At 47.3% G+C, this 21,052-nt stretch overlaps 1 protein-coding gene across 3 annotated transcripts in view; it reads left to right on the top strand.

Moving 5' to 3' along the window:
* LOC122899951 (BEN domain-containing protein 5) overlaps nt 1-21,052 on the top strand; it is a 1,721,330-nt gene that overhangs the window by 1,587,499 nt on the left and 112,779 nt on the right. For all 3 annotated transcript variants that reach the window (XM_044238193.1, XM_044238194.1, XM_044238192.1), the window contains exons 7-8: nt 6,757-6,846; nt 17,038-17,152. In XM_044238193.1, coding sequence (XP_044094128.1) covers nt 6,757-6,846; nt 17,038-17,152 — 205 coding nt within the window. The remainder of the gene's footprint in view (nt 1-6,756; nt 6,847-17,037; nt 17,153-21,052) is intronic.

Here is a 21,052-nt window from a genome sequence, read left to right as displayed (position 1 = left end):
TCTCTCTCACTGTCTCTCTCTCTCAAATAAATAAATAAAAAAATTAAAAAAAAAAAAAGTTTACTTAAGAAGATAATGACATGGCCAGTCTGAAGAAGGTGAAATATTCTTGTAGGGACTTATAAAATATTCAAACCAGGGGCAAATTTGCCTCTAAGGAGACGTTGGACATTTGGTGATGTCTGAAGCTATTTTAGATTATCATACCTTGGGAGAGGAATGAATGCTCCTGGCATCTAGTGGGCACGGACGAGAGATCCACCATCCAGTGCATGGCACAGGGTCCCACAGGAACAGCCTGCTGGAAATATCCACAGTGCACAGAAACTCTATTCTTGTGGCTTTTCTCTCAATAAATGGGACACGCTATTACAGACAAAGCCATAGGGCAGGGATTTAAAGTCTCCTGCTTAAAGTTTACCTTGTGAGCTAGGGATTATTATTCTTATTTCATAGGGAACTGAGGCTCAGAATGTGTAAGTAATTTTCCAGAGGTCTCACAGACCATAATCTGTGGGGCCTGGAGAGGAGCCCTGGTCCCTCTGCCTGGAAAGCCAGCAGGCCTAGACCCCCTCAGGGGACAAAAGCAACACAGGGTCCAGTGTCTTTCTCAGTGTCCCTCATCCTCCCCTCCTCTCCTGTGGGATTCACCGTCAGTCAGCCTGGCTGGGTTGGCCCTGGATGTCTTCACCCTTCCTCAAGTCTCCTCTCTACCCAGATGCATTCATTCACAGGTTCTCCAAGGAAGCTCTGTCAATGCCTCCCAGACCCCATTTTCTCATAAACGTATGCACAAGAAATTCTGCTCCTTGAGCGAGTTCTCACTATCGTTCCCCGCTCCTGTTCGCTCTTTGCCGTCAGTACCAACAGGAGAACGACAGCTGCACCTTACCTTCAACGTGCCATATTTTATAGGGAAAGTCAAAACTATTGTGCTGAGGAGATCAGATCTAGCACATTAACACCAGGCGTGGCCCAGAACAAGTCCACGAGCTCTGTCTCTCCCTCCTCGGAAGAGGCACATCTGAGCAGAGTCTGGAAGGCTGAGTAGGAGTAAGCCAGACAGATGAGATGGGGGCGGCCATTGCACGCAGAAAGAAAAACGTGTACCCGAGCGTGGAGGTGTGGGAGAGCCTTCATGCTCACGACGCCGCTGGGACGTGGCTGAGGCTGGGGCCTGGGGAAGGGCTAGAGCCGGGAGCCGCCACCAGCTACTAGACATGAGGGGAGCCACACCTGGGAGGCTAGACTTGCCCGAGGACAGTACAGAGGTGCTGAAAGGTTGCAGGCTGGGGCAGTGGTAGGCTCCCATTTGCACCCTAGGAAGACGGCTTTGGTGGCTGGGTGGGGGGCGGACTGGCACAGACGGTGCCGGCACAGGGAGACCAGGGACGAGGCCGTTCTTGTCCCGAGCGGGCCCGCAGGCAGGTGCCAGCGAACTGTGCTGGTACTGCTGCCAGGATGTCTTTTTCTCTAGCTTCATGGTAGTGTGGACCTGTTTGAGGCCTGGAGAGTATTGGAGAAAACAAGACAGGCAGCCCGTTTGGTTTGGAAACCAGTCAGAAGGTCTTTTCTTGCCTTAATGATGGCCTTCAGGGGTCATGAAGTCAAAAAAAATGACAAAGGCTTAGATCTGGAGGGAAAAAAATCCTTTTCCTGTTGCAACAGTCCACGTTCTCCTACCAGCTCTCCACCCCTTCCTCCTCCACAGAACAGCTCACTCTCTAGGACAAGTTACTGTAAGAATTACCGTCAGAGAAGATAAGGGAAACCAAATGGACCACATGAACTGCTGGGAGACTTTTGTCCTCAGAGGGCCCAACCAGTGCTCTGTGGGGCCTCTCGGTATCTTCCAGCACCTACACCAGCCACAGGTCCATTGATGACTGACCTGATCCATTAAGGCTCTCCCTCCATGTTGACACTAGGGTCACGGCTCTGGTCTTCCTCAGGCTGGGCATCCGTAGGTAAGATGCAAAGTTTCTTTGGCCATTTCCAGGGGGATTAATTAATCTATTGCTGCCTGAAGACTTCCTTTAGAATTCAGCATCTTAAAACAATGACTTATCACCTCCCAGTTTCTTTGGGCCAGGAGGGGAGGGACGGCTCCCCTGGATGGCCCTGGCTCAGGAGGTTGAAGGATGGTGGCCGGGACTGGGGTCATGTGGGACTGGTGGATACCCTTCCAAGCTTGCTCACATGGTTTTGGCTGGCCTCTGTTCCTGGGTACTTCAGTTCTTGACCAGACAGGTGAGGGGCTCCACAGGCTACCTGAGTGTTAAATCATGGCGGTCGGATTCCTCAGTGTGAGTGATGAAGGAGAGAGAGAGAGACAGCTCCCAAGATGGAAACCACCATCTTTTTATAACCTAATCTCAAAAGAGTGACACCCCCACCAGTGTGCTCTTTGCTAGAGCAAGCCTGTCTGTCCAGCCCACACTGAAGGGAAAGGGTTTCATCTCCACCCCTCGAAGGGAAGAGATTCACAAAGAAGAATTTGTGGATGTATTTTTAAAACCACCCCATGAACCCTATTTAATCTCCAAGAGGTGTGAAGAGCATGTATTTGAGATTCCTAAGACCTGGGGTTTCATCCTGGCCCCCACACACACCACTCATGTGGGTGTAGACGGGTTGTTCACCTTTCTAGATCTCAATTTCCACATCTATAAAATAGGGGTAGGCATAATAGATGTTTCATTGGGTCACTATGACAGTTAGCTACTATGATAGATGGGAAGTGCCTGGCACAGAGTAAGTACTGAATAAATATCACTTGGTTGCTCTCGTAACTGGTTACTCTTGTCATCCTCCTTCACAAGAAGCAGAGTAGCGTGGGGTTTAAGGACACCGGTGGAGTCAGACTGCCTGGGTGGGGCCTCACGCTGCCCGTCCTGGGCTGGGAGAACTAAAGTGAGTCATTTAATGTCTCTTGGCCTTGGTTTTCTGTAAAATGAAGATAGTGGTAGGTAGCGCCTGGCTACCCTGTATGTGTTTGATAAATATTTTATAAGGAAATTGTGGATGATAGAGGTGTATAATGGCAGAAGGGTGTGTATGTGTGTTGGGATGCTACACAAAGTACACTTGGCTTCAAACACCTTAACTGTCCGATTTTTCATGAGTGGGCCCTCATATCCTTGAGCATGTCCCCCTCAATGAACTTCCAATTTCATCACTGCTTATGAGCTGCTCTTGGTTTCATTGTTCAGCTGCTTTCCACCCTGGCTTTGTTTAAGCATACTTCCTCCATCACCCCTCCTCCAAGAATATGTTTAATTGGCTTTGCACGAGTCTGGAGATGCGGTGACAGGGTGGTGGGTGGTGGTGGGGGGGAGGTGTCCCATGTCACACCACCTCAGAGCAGCTACATTACCTTAAATTGATTTTGCAAATGAAAGCTAAAAGCTAAGCAAAGGCGACCCATCCATTTTGCCTAAAGATGATTATAATGCTCTTTTACGGCCTCCTAAATGACAAAGCAATTTGTTACCTGCCTGCATCAACATTTGCTTATATTAGCACCCGAGATGCTTGATTTTTATTAGCCCCGTGTTATCATTTTATGAAGACGCAGGGGCTCAGTAAAATTAGTGTGCAAATAGAATGCCCATTTTGCATTTCTCTGTGGTCAGCAGAAACACTGAATGCGATTGAGTTGATACCAGGCCAGGGGAGACATCCATAAAGGTAGCGTTCACCGAGGGCCTCAGCAATGCTATTTATCATTTCTGGACGGCGGGGATAGATGGGGTCAGTGTTAGTGTTTTTTAAAAGGGCTTGGTGGCATTTCACTTTTTGTTTTGTAAGTGAAAAAACAATATAAATACAAAGGCAGTAGCTCAACTTCCACCAGCTAGAAGGGATGGAAACAAACTCTCTTATGCACATTATAGGTGGAAATGCAGGCATGGGATCTGACATTGTTGCTGGTCGATCCAGGAGGAGACAGGCTAGTGAGAGGGGTCCTAGGCCGGGAGCCGGGTGACCTTGGGCATGTCCCTTCCTTTTGTGAGCTTCAGTCCCTTTGCCTGTAAAATGGGGTTCGTATTGTCCACTTCACAGAGGTGTGTGAAGATTAAATAAGATAAGCCATGACCTACATGAGCATATTTTAATTTGATAGCCAATTCCCAAGCAGCTATTTCACACAGGGTCCTGGGAATGGTGTTAAAAATAACCATGAGGGGCTCCTGGGTGGCTCAGTGGGTTAAAGCCTCTGCCTTCGGTTTAGGTCATCCCAGGGTCCTGGGATTGAGCCGGAGTCAGGCTCTCTGCTCAGCGGGGAGCCTGCTTCCCTCCCTCTGCTGTTCCCCCTGCCGTGCTCTCTGGCGTGCACATGCTCTCTGTCAAATAAATAATAATCTAAAAAAAAACCAAACAAACAAAACAAAAAAACCATGAAAATCGCTGCTTCTCCTGAAGGAGCTTGTATTCAGTCTAGGAAATATTCAGGTGTCTAACTCCTCTTTTAAACCATAAACTTTTGTCTCCCTTTGTTCCTAAAGGTGTCTAGCCAGAACTGAGCATAGGGTGAGTTCTCAAGAACATATTTTTTGGGGAAAAAAAAAGAAATGAATATTGGCTCCATTGTATTTCTTGCTGCCTCTCAGAGGCCTATTTTAGGGAAGCAGTAACCTTAGTACCAGTCACCCCAGTAGACAGAGCAAGTTCCAGGCCTTTAGAATCAGGCTTAATAAAGTTTATATATATATACATATATATATATATATATACACACACATACATATACATATATATATGAGAATACATATGTATATGAGAATTGGGCTTAATAAAGTTTATACACATAAAATATATATTATATATAAAATATATATAATATAAATATATATTTAAAATATTTAAATATATTTATTTATATTTAAATCTATTTATATTTAAGTATTTTAAATATATTTAAAATATATATTTATATTTTATATATTTTATATAAAATACATATATATATAAATTATATATCTATATATAGAGATATATAGATATATGGTCCCTGACTATGGTGCATCAACAGTTGAGATCATAAACCACATTCAAAATAACCTGTCCTAAGCAATTCAGAAGTAAAAAGCCTGTTAATTATTTCTGCCTCCACTCTCCCTCCAGATCATCCTCCAAAATAGAAGGTATTATTCTCTAACCCAGCTTCTCTCAGTGTTGATTTTTTACTTCCTTCTGATTGTGGTTCTGTTCTGGGTCGATCTGGCCTTCTTCGGCCAGGGACTAAGTACCCCCTTGCCCCTTCCTTCTGGGGATGTCACTCTTGGCCACTGCTTTTATCTAATAATCTCTTTGCACAATAGCTAAACCTTATTATATGAATGAGATTTCTGTAGAAGCAGAAAAAGCTCAGGCTCTGATTTTGGACCATATTTTCCTATGTCTTTGCGTGTCTAGTGATTCTTATTGGGTGCTGGAGACTATGAATTGTACATTGTCGAGCGTCTGGATTTTGTTGTCTTTCCTTAAAGAGAGTTACACTTTATATGACAAGCACTTGAGTTTCTTTTGTCCACTTCGATCCTTTTGTGATTTTAAAATGTTATTAGAATGAGTCTAGAGTAGTTTAGCCCCATCTAAGACATGGCCCTTCCGGGCTCTCTCCTGAATGCCCTGAATGGTCAGTGAGGACTACCACTTTGGTAGTGGGAATTCCAATGACTCTTAGCCCTGTGTGAGCCAACACCTGCACAGTTCACTGTTCTCTGGTCATTTCCGCACGGCATCATGGAGTTCACCCTCTGCATACACATCTTGGGACCCCGCAAACACTTTTGAGGACTCCTTGACATTTCTGGGATTCTTCTTCCGCAGAGCTCTGTCTACTCTGGAATGTGCAGTCTCCCCGCAACTACCACCTGCTTCAGACTCTCTGAAGCTAAATCTCAGTGAGATTTCCATGGTCTGCTCAGGATACCTCTCTCCATTCTTTGGTCAGGATTGGGCCTCCAGGCAAAGAGGCAAGGCAAACTTCATTTGTGCCCTTTTTTCCTTGTATTAGTCTGGCACTGCCTCTTGTCTGAGAACAGTTGTTTTGTATATGTGTCTATTATTTTGTTGCTTAAGTTGAAAAGGAAATCTGGTCCCTGTTACTTCATCAAGGCCAAACAGGGGCTTGAGTTCTCATTTCAGCTTGACCCACACCTATTAGCTGTGTGACCTTCGACAAGTTATGTAACCTCTCAGCATCGGTGTCTGCCTCTATAAAAGGAATATTAACTACACACGTTTCTATAGAACTATATGTATAGTATGTCCCTGACACACAAGGCACTAATTAAATGGCAGCTGCTACTGTGACTAAGAGAAACGGCTCATTTCTTTTCTCCATTATTTACTGAGTGTTTACTGTGTCCTAGGCAATGTGTAAGCTTGTTTAATCACTAATACTCTCCACGTGTATAGATTAGCAAATCGAAACTCAGAAGGCATGCACAACTTGCCTAGGGGCACAATCAGTGGATCTGAGATTTGGCTTCACTCATGACATCTACAGATGATTGTAATATTGACATGATCAATTGCACCAATAGGAATGTAGTCTTTTAATATTGGGTAGTTGGGGACATAATTTAATTAGTCAGCAATGGCTGGGCCCTAATGATTCTAACCCATTGATTTAAGAAATGAATGTAAAGCACCCAGTCCATTCCCTGCCCCTCTCTCCCATATACCAACTCTCAGTCCCAGCTTTCCCTGCCCTCCTGAGCAACCGCCTTCCATTTTTTCTTACAGACAACCTTCGGGAAGGGGCAGAGCAGAAGGTAGTGTTCATCACGGGACGAGTGCACCCGGGGGAAACACCCTCTTCATTTGTGTGCCAAGGTGAGTTGCAAAATCTCGTGGGCATTCTGTGCCTCCCCCCACACCCAACTAGGGCACCACGATGGCCTCTGGAACAGTGTGGTCATATACAGGGTCATTATCTCGGATGTGAATTCACATTGCTTCTAAAGAGGTTATACTTGATCTCCATTAGTATTTCTTTCAATAAATGTTTACTAACTACATGTATTAGTGGAAGAATGAATAGAGGGATGGATGGTTGGATGGTTGGATGGTTGGTGGATAGATGGGCAGGGCTGGAGTTCTGTCCTATGTGTCATGATGAGGATAAGCCATATGACATCATCTATACTCCCTAGCCTGGGTTTTCTTCTCTCCAGTGGTTTATCAAATTAAGAAATCTGGCCCCAGGCCAATGTGTATATGGGTAGGAGTGCAGGAAGTGAGGCGATAAGGATTAGAAGCTATCTATTCACTCATTTATTCAATCATTCACTTAACAAACAACTTTTGAAATACCTACTATGAGCAAGAAAATATGCTTTGTATCAGACAACCAGAGGTAAAGGAGATACAATTTTTCATCTCAAATATACCTCTTTATAATTACGTTGTCATTTATTACTAAATATTTAGCCCACATAAAATATATGTTTAGTCAACTATGTATATGCATACATGCGTATATATACATATATATTCAATTAGTGAACAAAGAAGTATATTCAATAAATAATACATAAATAACAATTTAATGAATGCCAGGGTACTCACCAGCTTCAGAAGAAGACTATTATCTATTCCTTTTCATTCCTTTGTCCTCCCTTCTCCCTTCCTCCTCCCACAGGTAGCTGGGAGTTTGTATTTTGTTGTCTATTTCAATAGTTTGACTGTACATATAAGCATTCCTAAACCGTCTAGGGTTTTGTTTCACGTGTTTTTTTTAGCTTTTTTTATAAAGTTAACAAACAGTATCACTCTGTGTACCCTGGCCCTTGTTTTCACCCAATATCCGTGGTGGTGGGTGTGGCTGGAGTTTACTTCTTTTCACCAGGTAACCTGGCTCATGTCTGACAGGCGCCTCAACTTCCCTGTCTGTTCTCCCGGACAATTCATTTGTTTACAGTGTTTTTTCTTATGGACGGAGCTGATACAGACATCCTCATGTACGTTGCTTTGTGCCTACCTGCAGATGCTTTTCCAGGGTATATAACATGGAAGGTCACAGGACTTGTACGTCTTCAACCTTACTAGATCTCCGCAGGTTTTTCTCTAAGACCTTTACACTGCCACCAGCAATGCCTGAGCGTTCCCACTATCCCACATTCTCACCAATACACTTGCATTTTTACCTACCTAATGCATATATCATATATTAAATATGTGATACTATCTATGTGCCAAGCACGGTTCTAAACACTTTCCATATTTTATTTTATTTTTATTATTATTTTCATTAATATAATTTATTCTAATTATATTAATTTTTCTACATCATAGGAATTAATATTAACCGTATTCGTACATATAATTATGTAAGTTTGGAGAAGTTAAGTAATTGATCTCCTTTTAGTCCCAAAATGACCTTCAGGTCAAAGGGATTTAAAAAAAAAAAACAAAACACCATAGAAATAATATGACTTGAGGGAGACTGCGGATTGTCACGGAAGTATCTGGCAATTTGCCATCGGAGAGTCTTAGGGTCAAACGTTGGCTCTGCCACTTCCTAGCAGTGTGATTTCAGTTTCCTTCAACATAAAATAAATTAGGATATCAATACCTATTTGCAAAGGCTGCCATGAAGCTGGGGTAGGACACATGCAAACACACACCCAGTCCCATGCCGGGCACTCAGCTGACACTCAGAACAGACGTCACCCCCTTCCCCAGGGTGCTCTGAGATGCTGTAGGAAACCTGCTTTGTAAACTCTAAGGCACTACTGCAAATAGATGCAAGTCTTCTCTTCCTGTTTGTGTTCGTACAGCACTGTCATTAGACCTCACAGCTTCCCCACCTCTTTCAGACCAGGAGCCTGGGTTTGCGGGAGAGGGAGTGACTGCCCAAACCTGAGCCGCTCCAAAGAGCCTGGGTGTCTCAACTCCCCGCTGTCGTCCCCCGGCTCACTCCTTGGCCTTCTCACTTCCATCCTCTTTCCTCCCAGCATTGTCCTTGAAGTAACCTCTCCCAGGTCCCTCCTGGTTTTACCAACCCCTCTACTTGCAGCCATCTGTCAGTTACTAAACTTGGCAGCAGACTTGTTCCCCCAGCTGATCGGATGCAACTATTTTGTCCTTGTTTGTAAAAAGACGGTAGCCTTACTGTCAAACCTTTCAGCTCTGGGAGCCCAAACTCCCAGGCCCACCTCCTCTGTGGGCAGCAGACAGAGGGCAGGGTCACCACCCCACATTACAGACAAGGCCTGAGACCTAGAGAAGTTGAGTTCAGCTCGGGGGCTTTCTCTGCTGAGCCTGCTTTTCCAAAAGGGAATCTGGATGGTACCGAGTTGATAGACTCTGTGCTGTCCCGCAGGCTTTCCATCAATGTTTACTCCTTGGCACAGCCTTTTAATGCTTTCGCTCTACCTTCCCAAGATAAACTCCAACTCCTTGCCGTGACATTCACAACCCTCCACCATCTGGCTCTTGCCAGGTTTCCTGGCCCAAGCTTCATTCTATCCCTGCCCCATACAACTTAACCCTGAACAGGCAGCCTTCTTCCCACCACTGGGCCTTCGCATGTGCTGCTCCTCTGCCCACCCCTTGCCACCCAGTAAACACTTCCTATCTCCCCACTTCCTCATATCAGGGAGACCATATGATAGTGGTGATGCAACATGGGGTCTTAAGTGGGTAGGAGAAGAATAAATGAAACAAGATGGGATTGGGAGGGAGACAAACCGTAAGTGACTTTTAATCTCACAAAACAAACTGAGGGTTGCTGGGGGGAGGGGGGTTGGGAGAAGGGGGGTGGGGTTATGGACATTGGGGAGGGTATGTGCTTTGGTGAGGGCTGTGAAGTGTGTAAACCTGGTGATTCACAGACCTGTACCCCTGGGGATAAAAAAAAACCCTTCCTATCTCCCAAAATTTATATCAAGAACCCCGCATGGGCTGCCATCCCACACCCTTCAGCCTCTGCTTTGCGCCTGCCTTGTGGTTACTTGTTGGTCATCTTTATCACCCTGATTTGTTATATATTTGATTTATATTTGTTTCTTCCCTTTAAACTGTGAGCTATTTGATGCCTAGGGCTTGATCTTTCAGTATCAGTTTCTACATCTGGAAAATGGAAATTGAGTATCAGTTTCTACATCTGGAAAACATCTTGTTTACCCTATGGGGCAGCTATGGGGGACAATGGCCACGTTGGTTCTGGGATTCTAAATTGGAGCTCAGAGAAAGAAGACTTCAGGTCACACAGCCAGTAGACAGCAGAGTGGGACTTTGAGTCTGGGTCTCCCAAGCCTGTATAAGCTCTCTTGCCCCACTCAGGGATGGGAAATGCTGGGAAGGCCAAGCTTGGTAAGCCCTGGGCACCCCACAACAGTTGATGTGCACTTACAGATGAGAACGGGGAGGCTCAGGGAGGTGAAGTAGCTTACCCAGGACCACATGGTGAATTCATGGCAGATGTGGCCTGGGCCGCATGTCTTCTTCCTTCCCTATCTCTGTACCTGTCCCTGGAGACACAATTTGCCCTTTCTTGAGGCAGCTTAAGACACCTTAAGGCACCGTCTCTCTGGGTCTCTCACGGCGCAGGAGATAGGCCAGACCACAGCCCCACAGGGCCCAGCTGGATCCCCTCCCCAGCCCACCTTGTTCTGGGGAGAGCCTAGAAGGACGATTGAGATACCTCCAGCCCAGTTCATGCTTCTTCCACATGAACTGGCTCAGTGACCTTGAATGGGGAACAGACATGTGGGGCCTGGACCTCCCCATCTGGCTGGGAGCACGGTCCTCACAGCCGAGCTGCTGACGCACCTGCTGCTGGGAGCAGAGGGAAACTACATCATCCTAGAACTCTGAGGGGTGGCGATAAAAGTGGCAAGTCTCAGATTTCCTCAAGGCCCTGTTTGGCGGTTGGATGGGAGATTCTCAGTTACCCCTTGGCTGCCCCAAACCCCACTCATGGGTATGGGAGGCCAAACTATCCTCACTTTCCAGCCAAGACAGGAAAGGTCCAAGGAGCTTGGGAGGGGCCCTGCAGAGCAGTGTGTGGAGCTAGCTGGCCTGACCCTGAACCCCAGCTCCTCCACGTAGGGTAGCATGACCTTGTGTAATCTCTCTGTGCCTCAGTTCCTTTATCTTGAAAAGGATATAACAGTCAGAAGCCTGCCTCATAGGGTCATTGTAAAGATGAAATGAGTTCGTAGCCGTAAAACATTTAGGACAGTGTCTGGAATACCCTTGGCCCTAAGGAAGTGTTACTGTGGAGTGCCTGGCAGGTGCCCACTATGGCTCCTCTGACCACGGGTGTGCAAACCCAGGTGTGTGGCTTCTGTGCCATGTGCCCCAGCCCACCTCCTTCCTTGCTGTTTTCCTGAGAGAGCCGCTAGCAGAACCCTCCTCAATTCTGCTCCAGGAAGACCAGATTGCAGGTCCAAGGTTTGGTCAGGTGTCTGATTTCTGATCGAGTGAATATTCTTTCACTGAAGCTTTCTGGGGTTGTTGGGACAACTCCAAAAAGTGCCAGTGGCAGAACACTTGTCCTCTGCAGACCCTTCATAACTGAATCAGTTAAACCAGTAAATTATGCTATCTAGTATGAGCAAGGCCTACCACCCCTTGGAGGACAGCGTGGGGAAGTGGGCAGAGCCAAGGCCTTGGACTTGGGCAGGCCCGAGTGTGAGTCCTACCACCTCCATCTCCCGGCCTAGACCTTCAGCAAGTTCCTAGCTCTCAGAGCCTCTCTTTCTTTACCTGCAAAATGGGGGCAGCAATATGGTCCTTGAGGGGCTGCTGTGAGGGTTAAGTAAGCCTTGCTGCCATGTGCCACAGGCCCCCCCCACGGCTCAGACAAGGAGATAGAGCTGACCATCCCTCACTCCTTGGGGTTACCCTGGGGAGATAAGAGGAGGAGAGGGGAGATACACACACACCTACACATTCCTTGCACTCACAAACACTAGGACCAAGCACAACCTAATGTTTCCTAAGGTGAGGTGGTGACCTTTGGCCCTTCCCCCATCCCTCCCCCACTGTTTTCCTCCCACCCCTATCCCTCACCTATGCCGCCTTTTCTCCTCTCTCTCTATCCTTTACAGCCTGAGTAAACACCAGACCCACTAAGGGGTGGTCATGGGCTTTTCACTTCCCTCAGATTCTGTCTTTTCATCTGTGAAGTGGGAAGCATTGGGGGTGGAAAGGTCAGAACCAAGACCAGGAACTTGAGGTTCTTCAGGGCCAGACTCCTTGTGATTCCATGATTTGAGGTTGTTGGACTCAGCTCAGGGCAGACAGGGGCCTGACGAGGGGAAGGCCTAGAGTGGCTGTTCTTATGTGACCCCCACTCTGGGCCCCACAGAGACCCCCAAGTGTCTTGCTTGAAGCCTGGGCTCCTCCCATTGCAACAGATTGCCTCTTAGCAGAGGCAACAGCAACCTCACACAGAACTCTCTAGAGAGAAAATCCTGAAGGCATATATGCAAACGTTCTACAGATCCCATGCAAATCAACTCCTGACTCTTCCATATTGCCTTAATGGAAAGGGTACCACTTTGAAGCTAGTAGAACTGGATCTGAAACCCACTGAAGCCCCTGTGAGACATCAGCAAAGTGATGTCACCACCCTGACTTTGTTTTGATCCCTGTACATGGAGCCAATAGAATTACAGTTCAGCCCCGCTAAAGAGCATACAGTGCACATCCCGGGTCCATCTTTATTCCTTCATGTCACACATACCTACTGCCGACATTCCCTGTGCCTGGTGCTGAGCTACATGCTGGCAAGAGAGTGGCCAAGAGGTAGACCCATCCTTTCCTTCCTGGAGCTCACGGTCTGGCAGGAAGAAGGACTTGAACAGCAGATGCAAGCCCCAATCCTCAAACCTCCAGGGCACAGGAAACGTAACTTTCCAGGCTTTTCTGTAACTGAACTTATTTTCCATTTTGAAGCCCCATTCTTCCAGGGACCAGAAACTTAATCTCCGTCATTTGGGGATCAGCTTTCCCCAGGATTGTGTCATTTCAGTGAAGAGGGGTGATGCTTTTGGGGATGGTAGACAGGTAATGTCCTCCTCAGTGTCACCATTTATCCACACTGCTTCCCCTGCATCTTCCTGGACCTTGGTCACTGCAGGTCAGCCCCATGTCAGACCCCGGTTCCTGCCTGCAAGACTCTATATTCGCTGGCTCTCTGCTAGGCCTGCCCCCAGCCTCCACCCTGCCCACCTTCAGGACACTGAGCCCAAACACCATTCCACACTGCAGTGGGGGGATCCCAGGTCGGTCCCTGTCATTGGCAGTGGTCTCTCCTGTGCCCCTCATATCCTTCAGCTGGACTGGCAAATCCCCGTTGACCTCTTCCCTTTCTCTCCCAACATCCTCTCGTCCCCACACCTTCAGCCAAACCAAACGGGAGCAAAGTCAGACAACACACACGCCCATTTCCTACATGCCAGACACTTTGCTTCTACTGACTCACAGAGATCTGCACAACAATCCCCAAGGTAGTTTTCTTCTTTCCTCCTTTTTTTTTTTTTAAGATTTTATTTATTTATTTGACAGAGAGAGATCACAAGTAGGCAGAGAGGCAGGCAGAGAGGGAGAGAAGGGAGGCAGGCTCCCTGCGGAGCAGAGAGCCCAATGCGGGACTTGATCCCAGGACCCTGATATCATGACCTGAGCCGAAAGCAGAGATTTAACCCACTGAGCCACTCAGGCGCCCCTTCTTCTTTCCTTCTTAACTGATGTGGAACTGAGTCCGTGAGACGTTAGGCCACTCAGCTATTCAAACCCAGATAGCTTGAATAGTCTGTGCCTTTAATCATGGAGCTATGCCCCTGAATTGAAGATCTCTTCCTTAGCCAACAGGCCTTCTTCCCCACCTTCTGGCCTTTGTGTGAGATCCCCCAGCCCAGAGCTCCTTCTCCTGGCACCCCTTCATTGGACTCACTATACTCATCCTTTACATTCTCCACAGCCCTTTCCTAGGCGCTCTGAGTTCTCAGCGCTCCCCCAGATTCTCCTGCCTGATCCTTTGCCCGTCGCCACAATGGGAGTTGCTTTCCCACTGTGCATGTGCTAGGGCAAGAACTCTTCTGTATCCTGCAATTCCAGGCTTATGGTGCAGACCTGGCCCTGTGAATGTTTATAGAAAGAGTGATTTTCAGTTCAGCTAACCTTATACTCTGTCAAAGCCAAATGAATGCCGGGGGCCAGTCTACCAATGGGCATTAATAGGCACCTGCTGTGTACCCTGGCCTGAACCAAGTACACTGGGAGAAATAACAATGAATAGCTCATTAGGGTTGCCTGGTGAGGTTCATCACGACCAGGCTGAGGTCAGCCCAGGGCAGTGAGCTCTGTGACCTGGCTATAATTTCTGATCACCTACCACTTTTCCTTCCCCTCCCCCAGCCTCTCATGCCTCCAGTCTTCCCATTGTCCTGCTTTCTTCCACCTTCTTGATTAAATCAGTTCAAAAGCAAGAACCCAGCAAACCTGTTTACCAAAGGAACAGAGACTGATCTAAGGAGGTTGATTGTGTCTCCCTGCAGGAGGGAGATTATTCTCTTCACTTGATAGATGAGGACCCTTCAGCTCTGGGGGAGAGGAATAAAAGGATGGAATCCCAGACTGCCAGTGTGGAATGTGTCCTTGGGAATTATCAATTTCTTTCTCCTAACTTTAAAGATGAGAGTAGGCCGGAGTCTTTCTAAAGCTCACCCAGTAACGGAGGCGCAACTAGAACCCGGGTCCTCCGACAGCTGGTTTGCTGGCTTCTTCAACTCAGCATCCTTGCTCCCAAGTCATGTAGCTAGCAAACCTCACAGACCAGGACCCCCAGTTCCAAATTCCATTCAGCTTGTTCTATCCTCGTTGCCTCTCAATCCTCGATCTCAGTGAGTTGATTAAAGCACATGACCACTTCCAGGTGCTGTGTCAGGCAGTTCAAGTACAGGGGTTCTAACCCCGACACGTGGGTTAGATTCCAGATTGGGTATTATTACTCTTGTATCAAGCTGAGGAAATGAGGCAGAGAAAACTAGTAGCTTCTTCAGCTGATAACCAGTTAGGATCCAAATGCATGTGCCCAGGTCCTTCTGCTTCCTCAGTCCATGGGAGGCTTTTGGTCTGTGGCCAGAGAGGTGGCATTTCCTCTCCACCCTTATGTTCTCCAACATTTCTCCTCACACTACTCTCCACTTGCCACCCCACACACACATTCACAAAAGACTCTCCTCCCACTTCTGATCATGCAGAATGATTCCTGTTGAACTGTATCTGACCTCCAGCCAAGACGAGTCTAAAACCTCTCCTCTCCTTGCCCCACACTCACTATGGGAAAGGAAGCTCTGGATGGCTGCAGCTTCTGGCCTGGCTTTGTCTTCTCTCATCCTTTTATTAGCTGCCTAATTGGCAGCCCAATTAATCTGCTCATCTGTGAAGGAGGATGGATCACAATGAGCTACTCCATTTCCAGAAGCCATTCTCTGCCATCCTCTGAGGCAGCGTGTCCAGGCCCTGAGCACAGGCTGGCTCCTTGATGGAGGGCTGCCCTGGGAGCCGGGGTCAATTAGTGGACAGATTAAGCAATTATTAGCCCCTAACAAGGGCACCTGGCATCATTAGCCTGCCTGTTTACTGGCAAACTGCAGCTTTAATATGAAGACCAACAAATAAATTAGGGCATCTGGTCTACTGCCGCATTGGTCTAGAAGTAAATGATGTCCAACTGGCTTTCGGCTGCCGATGGATTCTGAGCCCTGGCCTGATGGAAAGCCTGAGATGTCCCTCACTGGTCACAGCAGCTTCGGGATGTGCTGTGGAGCCATTTATCATTCCAGGAGCTAAGTGCCTGCCTCTGGCCCATGGATTGTTCTTAGTTACCCTGCTGCTTCCTCCTGTCTGTCTGTCAAAACGTGCTTATCTTTCAGGGCCCAGCTCCAAAGCTTCTTTCTCCTTGATGCCTTTCCTTCTCTCTCCAGCAGGAAAGGTATTCCCTTCTACGCTCTGAGAGGCTTGTACACCCTCCTACCATTTTCCAACATTACAGTTATTTCATGGAATGCCAGAGCTCTGCTTCACCTCCTTTTCCCCAGGTCTCTGAAGAAGTTGAAATGTGGAGAAGGAAGGGAAGGGTAGGGTGAGAACTTGGGTTGTTTGTCCCCCCCCCCACCGCCCCCTCATCAGCTACACAGGCTATCACCAGAAGGAAGTCAATGAGGGCATTAACAGGCTCTGATTTGCACTTTAGGAGGATCCCTTTGGCTACTCTGATGAGGGTACACCCCAATAGTGGTCGCAGTCATTCAGGCCATATGTGGTGGTGGCCTAGAAAAGACAAGCAGCAGAGGGATGGAGATACAGGGAAGATCTGCCAGATACAAGGAAGAGACCTAGGGCCTGTCTGATTGTGGCAGGAGAGTCATGGAGAATTCACCTTTTCTAAATTTGATCACCTGGAGGCAAGCACTGGTACAGGGAGAAGCAGCATGAACCAGGCCTGTAAACAGCGGGTTCTCAAATTGGGAAGAGGGGCAGAGTTGGGACATTGAAGAAACCTCTTTTTCCTCATGTGACTATAACCAAATTCCTCCTCCTCTCTGCCTTCTGGTGTAACCACCAGCAGTAGGAGGGTTTAGATCCCTGAGTCCCTGACCCTGTAATTGTCCAATCCAATGTCAACACTTAGACGTTAGAGAGTAGCTCTTAATTCATTGTTTGGAGTTACCCTGCCTCTTCCCTATCTCTGTCAAAATCCAGGCCCTCCAAGGCATAATCCAAGTGCTCTTTTCTTAGACACCCACATGATACTCTGCAGCAGGACACACGCTCTTCCATCTGCCTGTGGGCTTCAACATTATGTCTTGAACTGTCCCTTGGAAACAGGAATACGGCTATAAAACTCACCAGGCAACACCTAATACATAGCCAGACACCCACCATGCTTGACAACAAAGGCCAAAAATCACCTTTGGAGCTCTTACTGCTTCCAAGCTGAGGAAAATGTGCTCCTTCCTTCTTGAAACACTTTGAGGTTAACCCAGATTTCTTCTGTTTCCCTAGGGATCATTGACTTTCTTATAAGCCAGCACCCTATTGCCCGTGTCCTACGGGAGCACCTGGTCTTCAAGATTGCACCAATGCTCAACCCTGATGGAGTCTACCTGGGCAATTACAGGTGAGGAGCAGGGGAGTCACGGAATGGTGGGATGGAAGCCAGAAGAAAAAGGCGATATGTTTTTGAGAAAATTTTCACATTACTCATGAATTCATTAGAGGAACTTTCACCCTGGTTTTTGAGAATGTGACTTAATGAGCCTTGGATGTTTTATGCACAGCCACCTGAGGTAACCTGCTAGGATTTTCTGGTCCACTTGCTGGGCCAGGAGTCAGGAGAACTAGAACAAGTTTTGGCACCCACTTCCGTGTAACCTCGGGAAATTCACTTTCCGGTCTGATGCTCAGTTTCTCTTGCATAATGAAGGCAATGATCACATTCCTGATAGGGCACTGGTGAGAATCAAAAGAAATGGTGGGGACAAATGTGCTTGGCAGAATATCGTATGGGGGTGATAGCAATGACTGTTTTGATTGTGTTTCTTCTTAGAGGTCATTGATGAAGGAGAGTGGCATCCCAGGTCATCTGAGCAGCATTTCTCTCTGCTGTGGGCATACGAGCCTGCCCCACACGCACTCATGCGCTCAGATCTTGAACTCTCTTTCTCTTGGCTGAGCACCACAGTTTATAGCCCAAAATTTAACTGCCCAGTGAATCATCTGCCAACGGAACATTGAATCCTCTTGGATAGTGTGATTATTCTTATCTGACAGTTGAGGCAACTGAGTTGCCCAAAGTCACACAGCCTGTGAAACTGACTAGTTATCTAATTTCACTGTGCACATTACACATCTTTAAAGTGGATTAGTCCCACACCTTGCAAAGTAACATTCAGCCTTGTAGCTTTTGCAGAAGAGACTCTATGTGACCTGGTGCCTATCTGTCTACATTCTGCCTCACTTCCCATCCTCCATTCTTAGAACTGTTGCTGCAGCCTCTCTAAGCAAAGCCTAGTTCCCTAGACATGTCCTGTTGGTTCCTAATCCTTACCTTCCTCAAGCCTGCCCTCTGCCCAGAACCTGCTCTCCCTTCCTTATCTTACTAACCCTTGTTCAAACCACAGCTCGTGTCTCTCCTTCTGGAAAGCATTCCCCAAACCCCCAAACAGAATTAGTTATTTCATCCTCTAAGCACCCACAGGCCTGGTTATTGAACATGAGTTATCCCATTGCATGGACCCCATTGACTTCAGGCCATCAGAGAGCAGGGATTGAGCCTTTGTGGTCCTTGTGTCCATTGTGCTTGACTGCAGGGATCAGCCCACAGTAGATGCTCAAGAACTATTTGATAGACATGAGTGAAGGAAAGGGATGACTTTACTGATAAAGAAACTAAAGCCTACACAGCACAGATTAGAACCCAGATTTTTCAATACCCAGATAGATCCCTTTTAAACAGAGTTGGTTTACTGCTTTCCAAAAGCATGGCAACTGGGTCTAGCTGGGCTTCCCAATACCTCTGGGTATAAGTTAGAGAGAGCCCATGGGATGCATGATGCCTTAATTAAAGACAGTTTTGCTTCCTGTCTTAATTGGCTCAAGCAATGGTTCATTAGCACTGGCAGGTTTTATGGCTTGCTGCAGGCCTGAGAGCAATGCCTTTCCACCTTCCCTGGACAGAAGGCATTGTTAGCGGTAATGGTGGTGGAAAGACCATTTGATTTATGTTAACATTTCTGTTTAATTACAAGAGCGGCAGTGGTCAGAGGTCAATTCTGTCCACTCTATGCACTTATTTATGTCATCCTCTTCTGTACAGGGATGGTGAGATGGAAAGAGGTCTGTGACCTTGACCAAAATGTTTCCCCTCTCTGGACCTCTGATGGCCGCTGGGATGGTGATGGGGAACTAGATGCTTTCTATAAGTCTTCAAGCTCCAGATTTTCTGATTGGGGGATTTCAGGGTAAAAAAGTGCCAACCCTCACAAATGGTTCTCTATTAAAATCTAAACCCTCAATGTTTTCCTCATGAGAATATGTATTTCTCTCTATAAGAGCCAGAGCAGATCTCTAACCACAGGCATTAATCCTATTGCTAAAACAGCTCTGAGTTGCAACAAAGAGCCTATCAGTCATGACAATTCACTACTGAAGATTTGGAGAAGGTGAGAAGTAATAATATTCAGGATTGAGAGCTTCAAGGTGCCTTAGAGGGGCTCCAGGCCAGCCCTCATTGACTGTAGCAGTGTGGCCCAATCCTGGGGGCACTTGCCTAGGCCATGTAGGGCAGAAGGGAGTTTGGTGTTTGAGTGAGTTTGGGAAACACAGAGTTAAGCAAAATTAACTGTGTTCTCTTATAAGATATTTCAGTTCTGAATACCAATCAATAGCAATCTCAAGAGGGGAAAATGTACCCTGTGTTTCCCAAAGATGAACCAAGGAACCCTTTGGGGAACCCAAGGAACCCTGTACAGCTGGTTTCCCCCCTCTGCCTTCTCCCAGCCCCCAGTGGTATCAGAGGTTATTCAACTCATTTTGGGAAATACCATTTCAAGAATTCTGCTTGCCCACTCTGTGCCGCGTCAAGCTCTCCTACACTTATCTCATTTAATCCTCACACAAGTTTGCGAAGGAGGGTGTTCACCGAGATTTCTCTGCTAGCAAATAATGAAAATCTACTCAAATTAGCTTGAGTACTGAAGGAAAGGTGAGAGAGAGGAGCAAAGGAAGCAAGGAAGGGAGTTGGGGAGAGAGGGAAGGGTACTTGGCTGAATTCAGGGCAGTAAACAGCCCCAGACCTCAGAGGATCTCATCCCATTGCTGGAAGCTGGTTGGATCACAGACCATCAGGTACCCCCCCTCCCACCCTCTTTCCCTCCCAACATCCCCTCAGGATATACAGCCTCTCAAGCCTCAGGAAAGTGAAATAAGCTGCCTTAGGTTGTGTGGGCTGTGAGGAGCAGGCAGGGAAGCAGGTCTGCCCCAGATATGCCAGACCCTGTGTGGAGAATGAGACACAGGCCCGCCCTCATGGCCAGGGATCTGCTCTCTCTCCCACTCTCCCCCTTTCCCTTCTTCTCCATTAAAAATACATGTAATCCAATCCAGGAAGGAAAGGCGGGAGATTTCCCGGGTTTGATCATGCAGAACTTATATTTCACAGGACAAGTACCTATACTCTGGTATTTATAATAAAATAGTATTTCAGCACGGCTGATGGCAGCTGCTGCATCATGACAGATAACGCCCTTTCCATGGAAGGCAGCAGCGTTTGCCAACCAGACTATATGTGCCTGGACTATGGCCTCCGGGAGGAGGCGGAAGGGCTTCAGCGGGTGACAGCAAAGAGCACGTCCCCAGGAACCATCCCCAGTCATTAGATGACGTCACAATGGACAGCAATGATGCCATGGTGCGAAATAATGACGTGGGGCCACTGGACACGCTGTCCCACTTAGGCCACTCCCCAAGAGTGGCTTTTTTTCAGCTCACTCTGAGGCTTAATACCAGTTCATAGGAAGGCCTCTCTAGGCATCGGCCGCACCCTATCCTAGCCCTTGCCCCAATCGTCGTCACGCGGGTACTCCTGTGACTATCTGTTTAAGGATGACCTCCTTCTCTATACAGCAGCCTGCATGAAGTCAGGACTTTGTCCGCCTCTGTCCCCAAAGCTTGGCAGAGCACCCAGCACAGAATGGGCCCCTGACATGTATTTCCTAGGGGTATAAGTAGACTCAGCAGCAGGGTTTAGTAACAGTGCCAGGGCATGGAGCTCCAGTCTAGGGGCCGAGGAACCCTGGCCGAGTGCCCCCCTTCCCAACCCTTTACTTGCACCCACATGGCCTCCTAAGCCTGCTTGTTTTGATCTTTGTGTGGCATGAATATGGGTTTGCAGCCACACGTCTTTCCCGTACAAGACATTATCTTTTAAAGGCATTAAAAAAACCATATTTCATCTTTACAACAACTCTTTGAGAAAGGAGAGTCTGTTTTTATTATGGCTATTTGAACAGAGGGGAAA

The sequence above is a fragment of the Neovison vison genome, chromosome 2 (assembly GCF_020171115.1).
Source record: "Neovison vison isolate M4711 chromosome 2, ASM_NN_V1, whole genome shotgun sequence".
In the NCBI taxonomy this organism is placed as follows: Eukaryota; Metazoa; Chordata; class Mammalia; order Carnivora; family Mustelidae; genus Neogale; species Neogale vison.
Note: the sequence above shows the minus strand (reverse complement) of the source record. Positions and strands in the feature narration are given on the sequence as shown.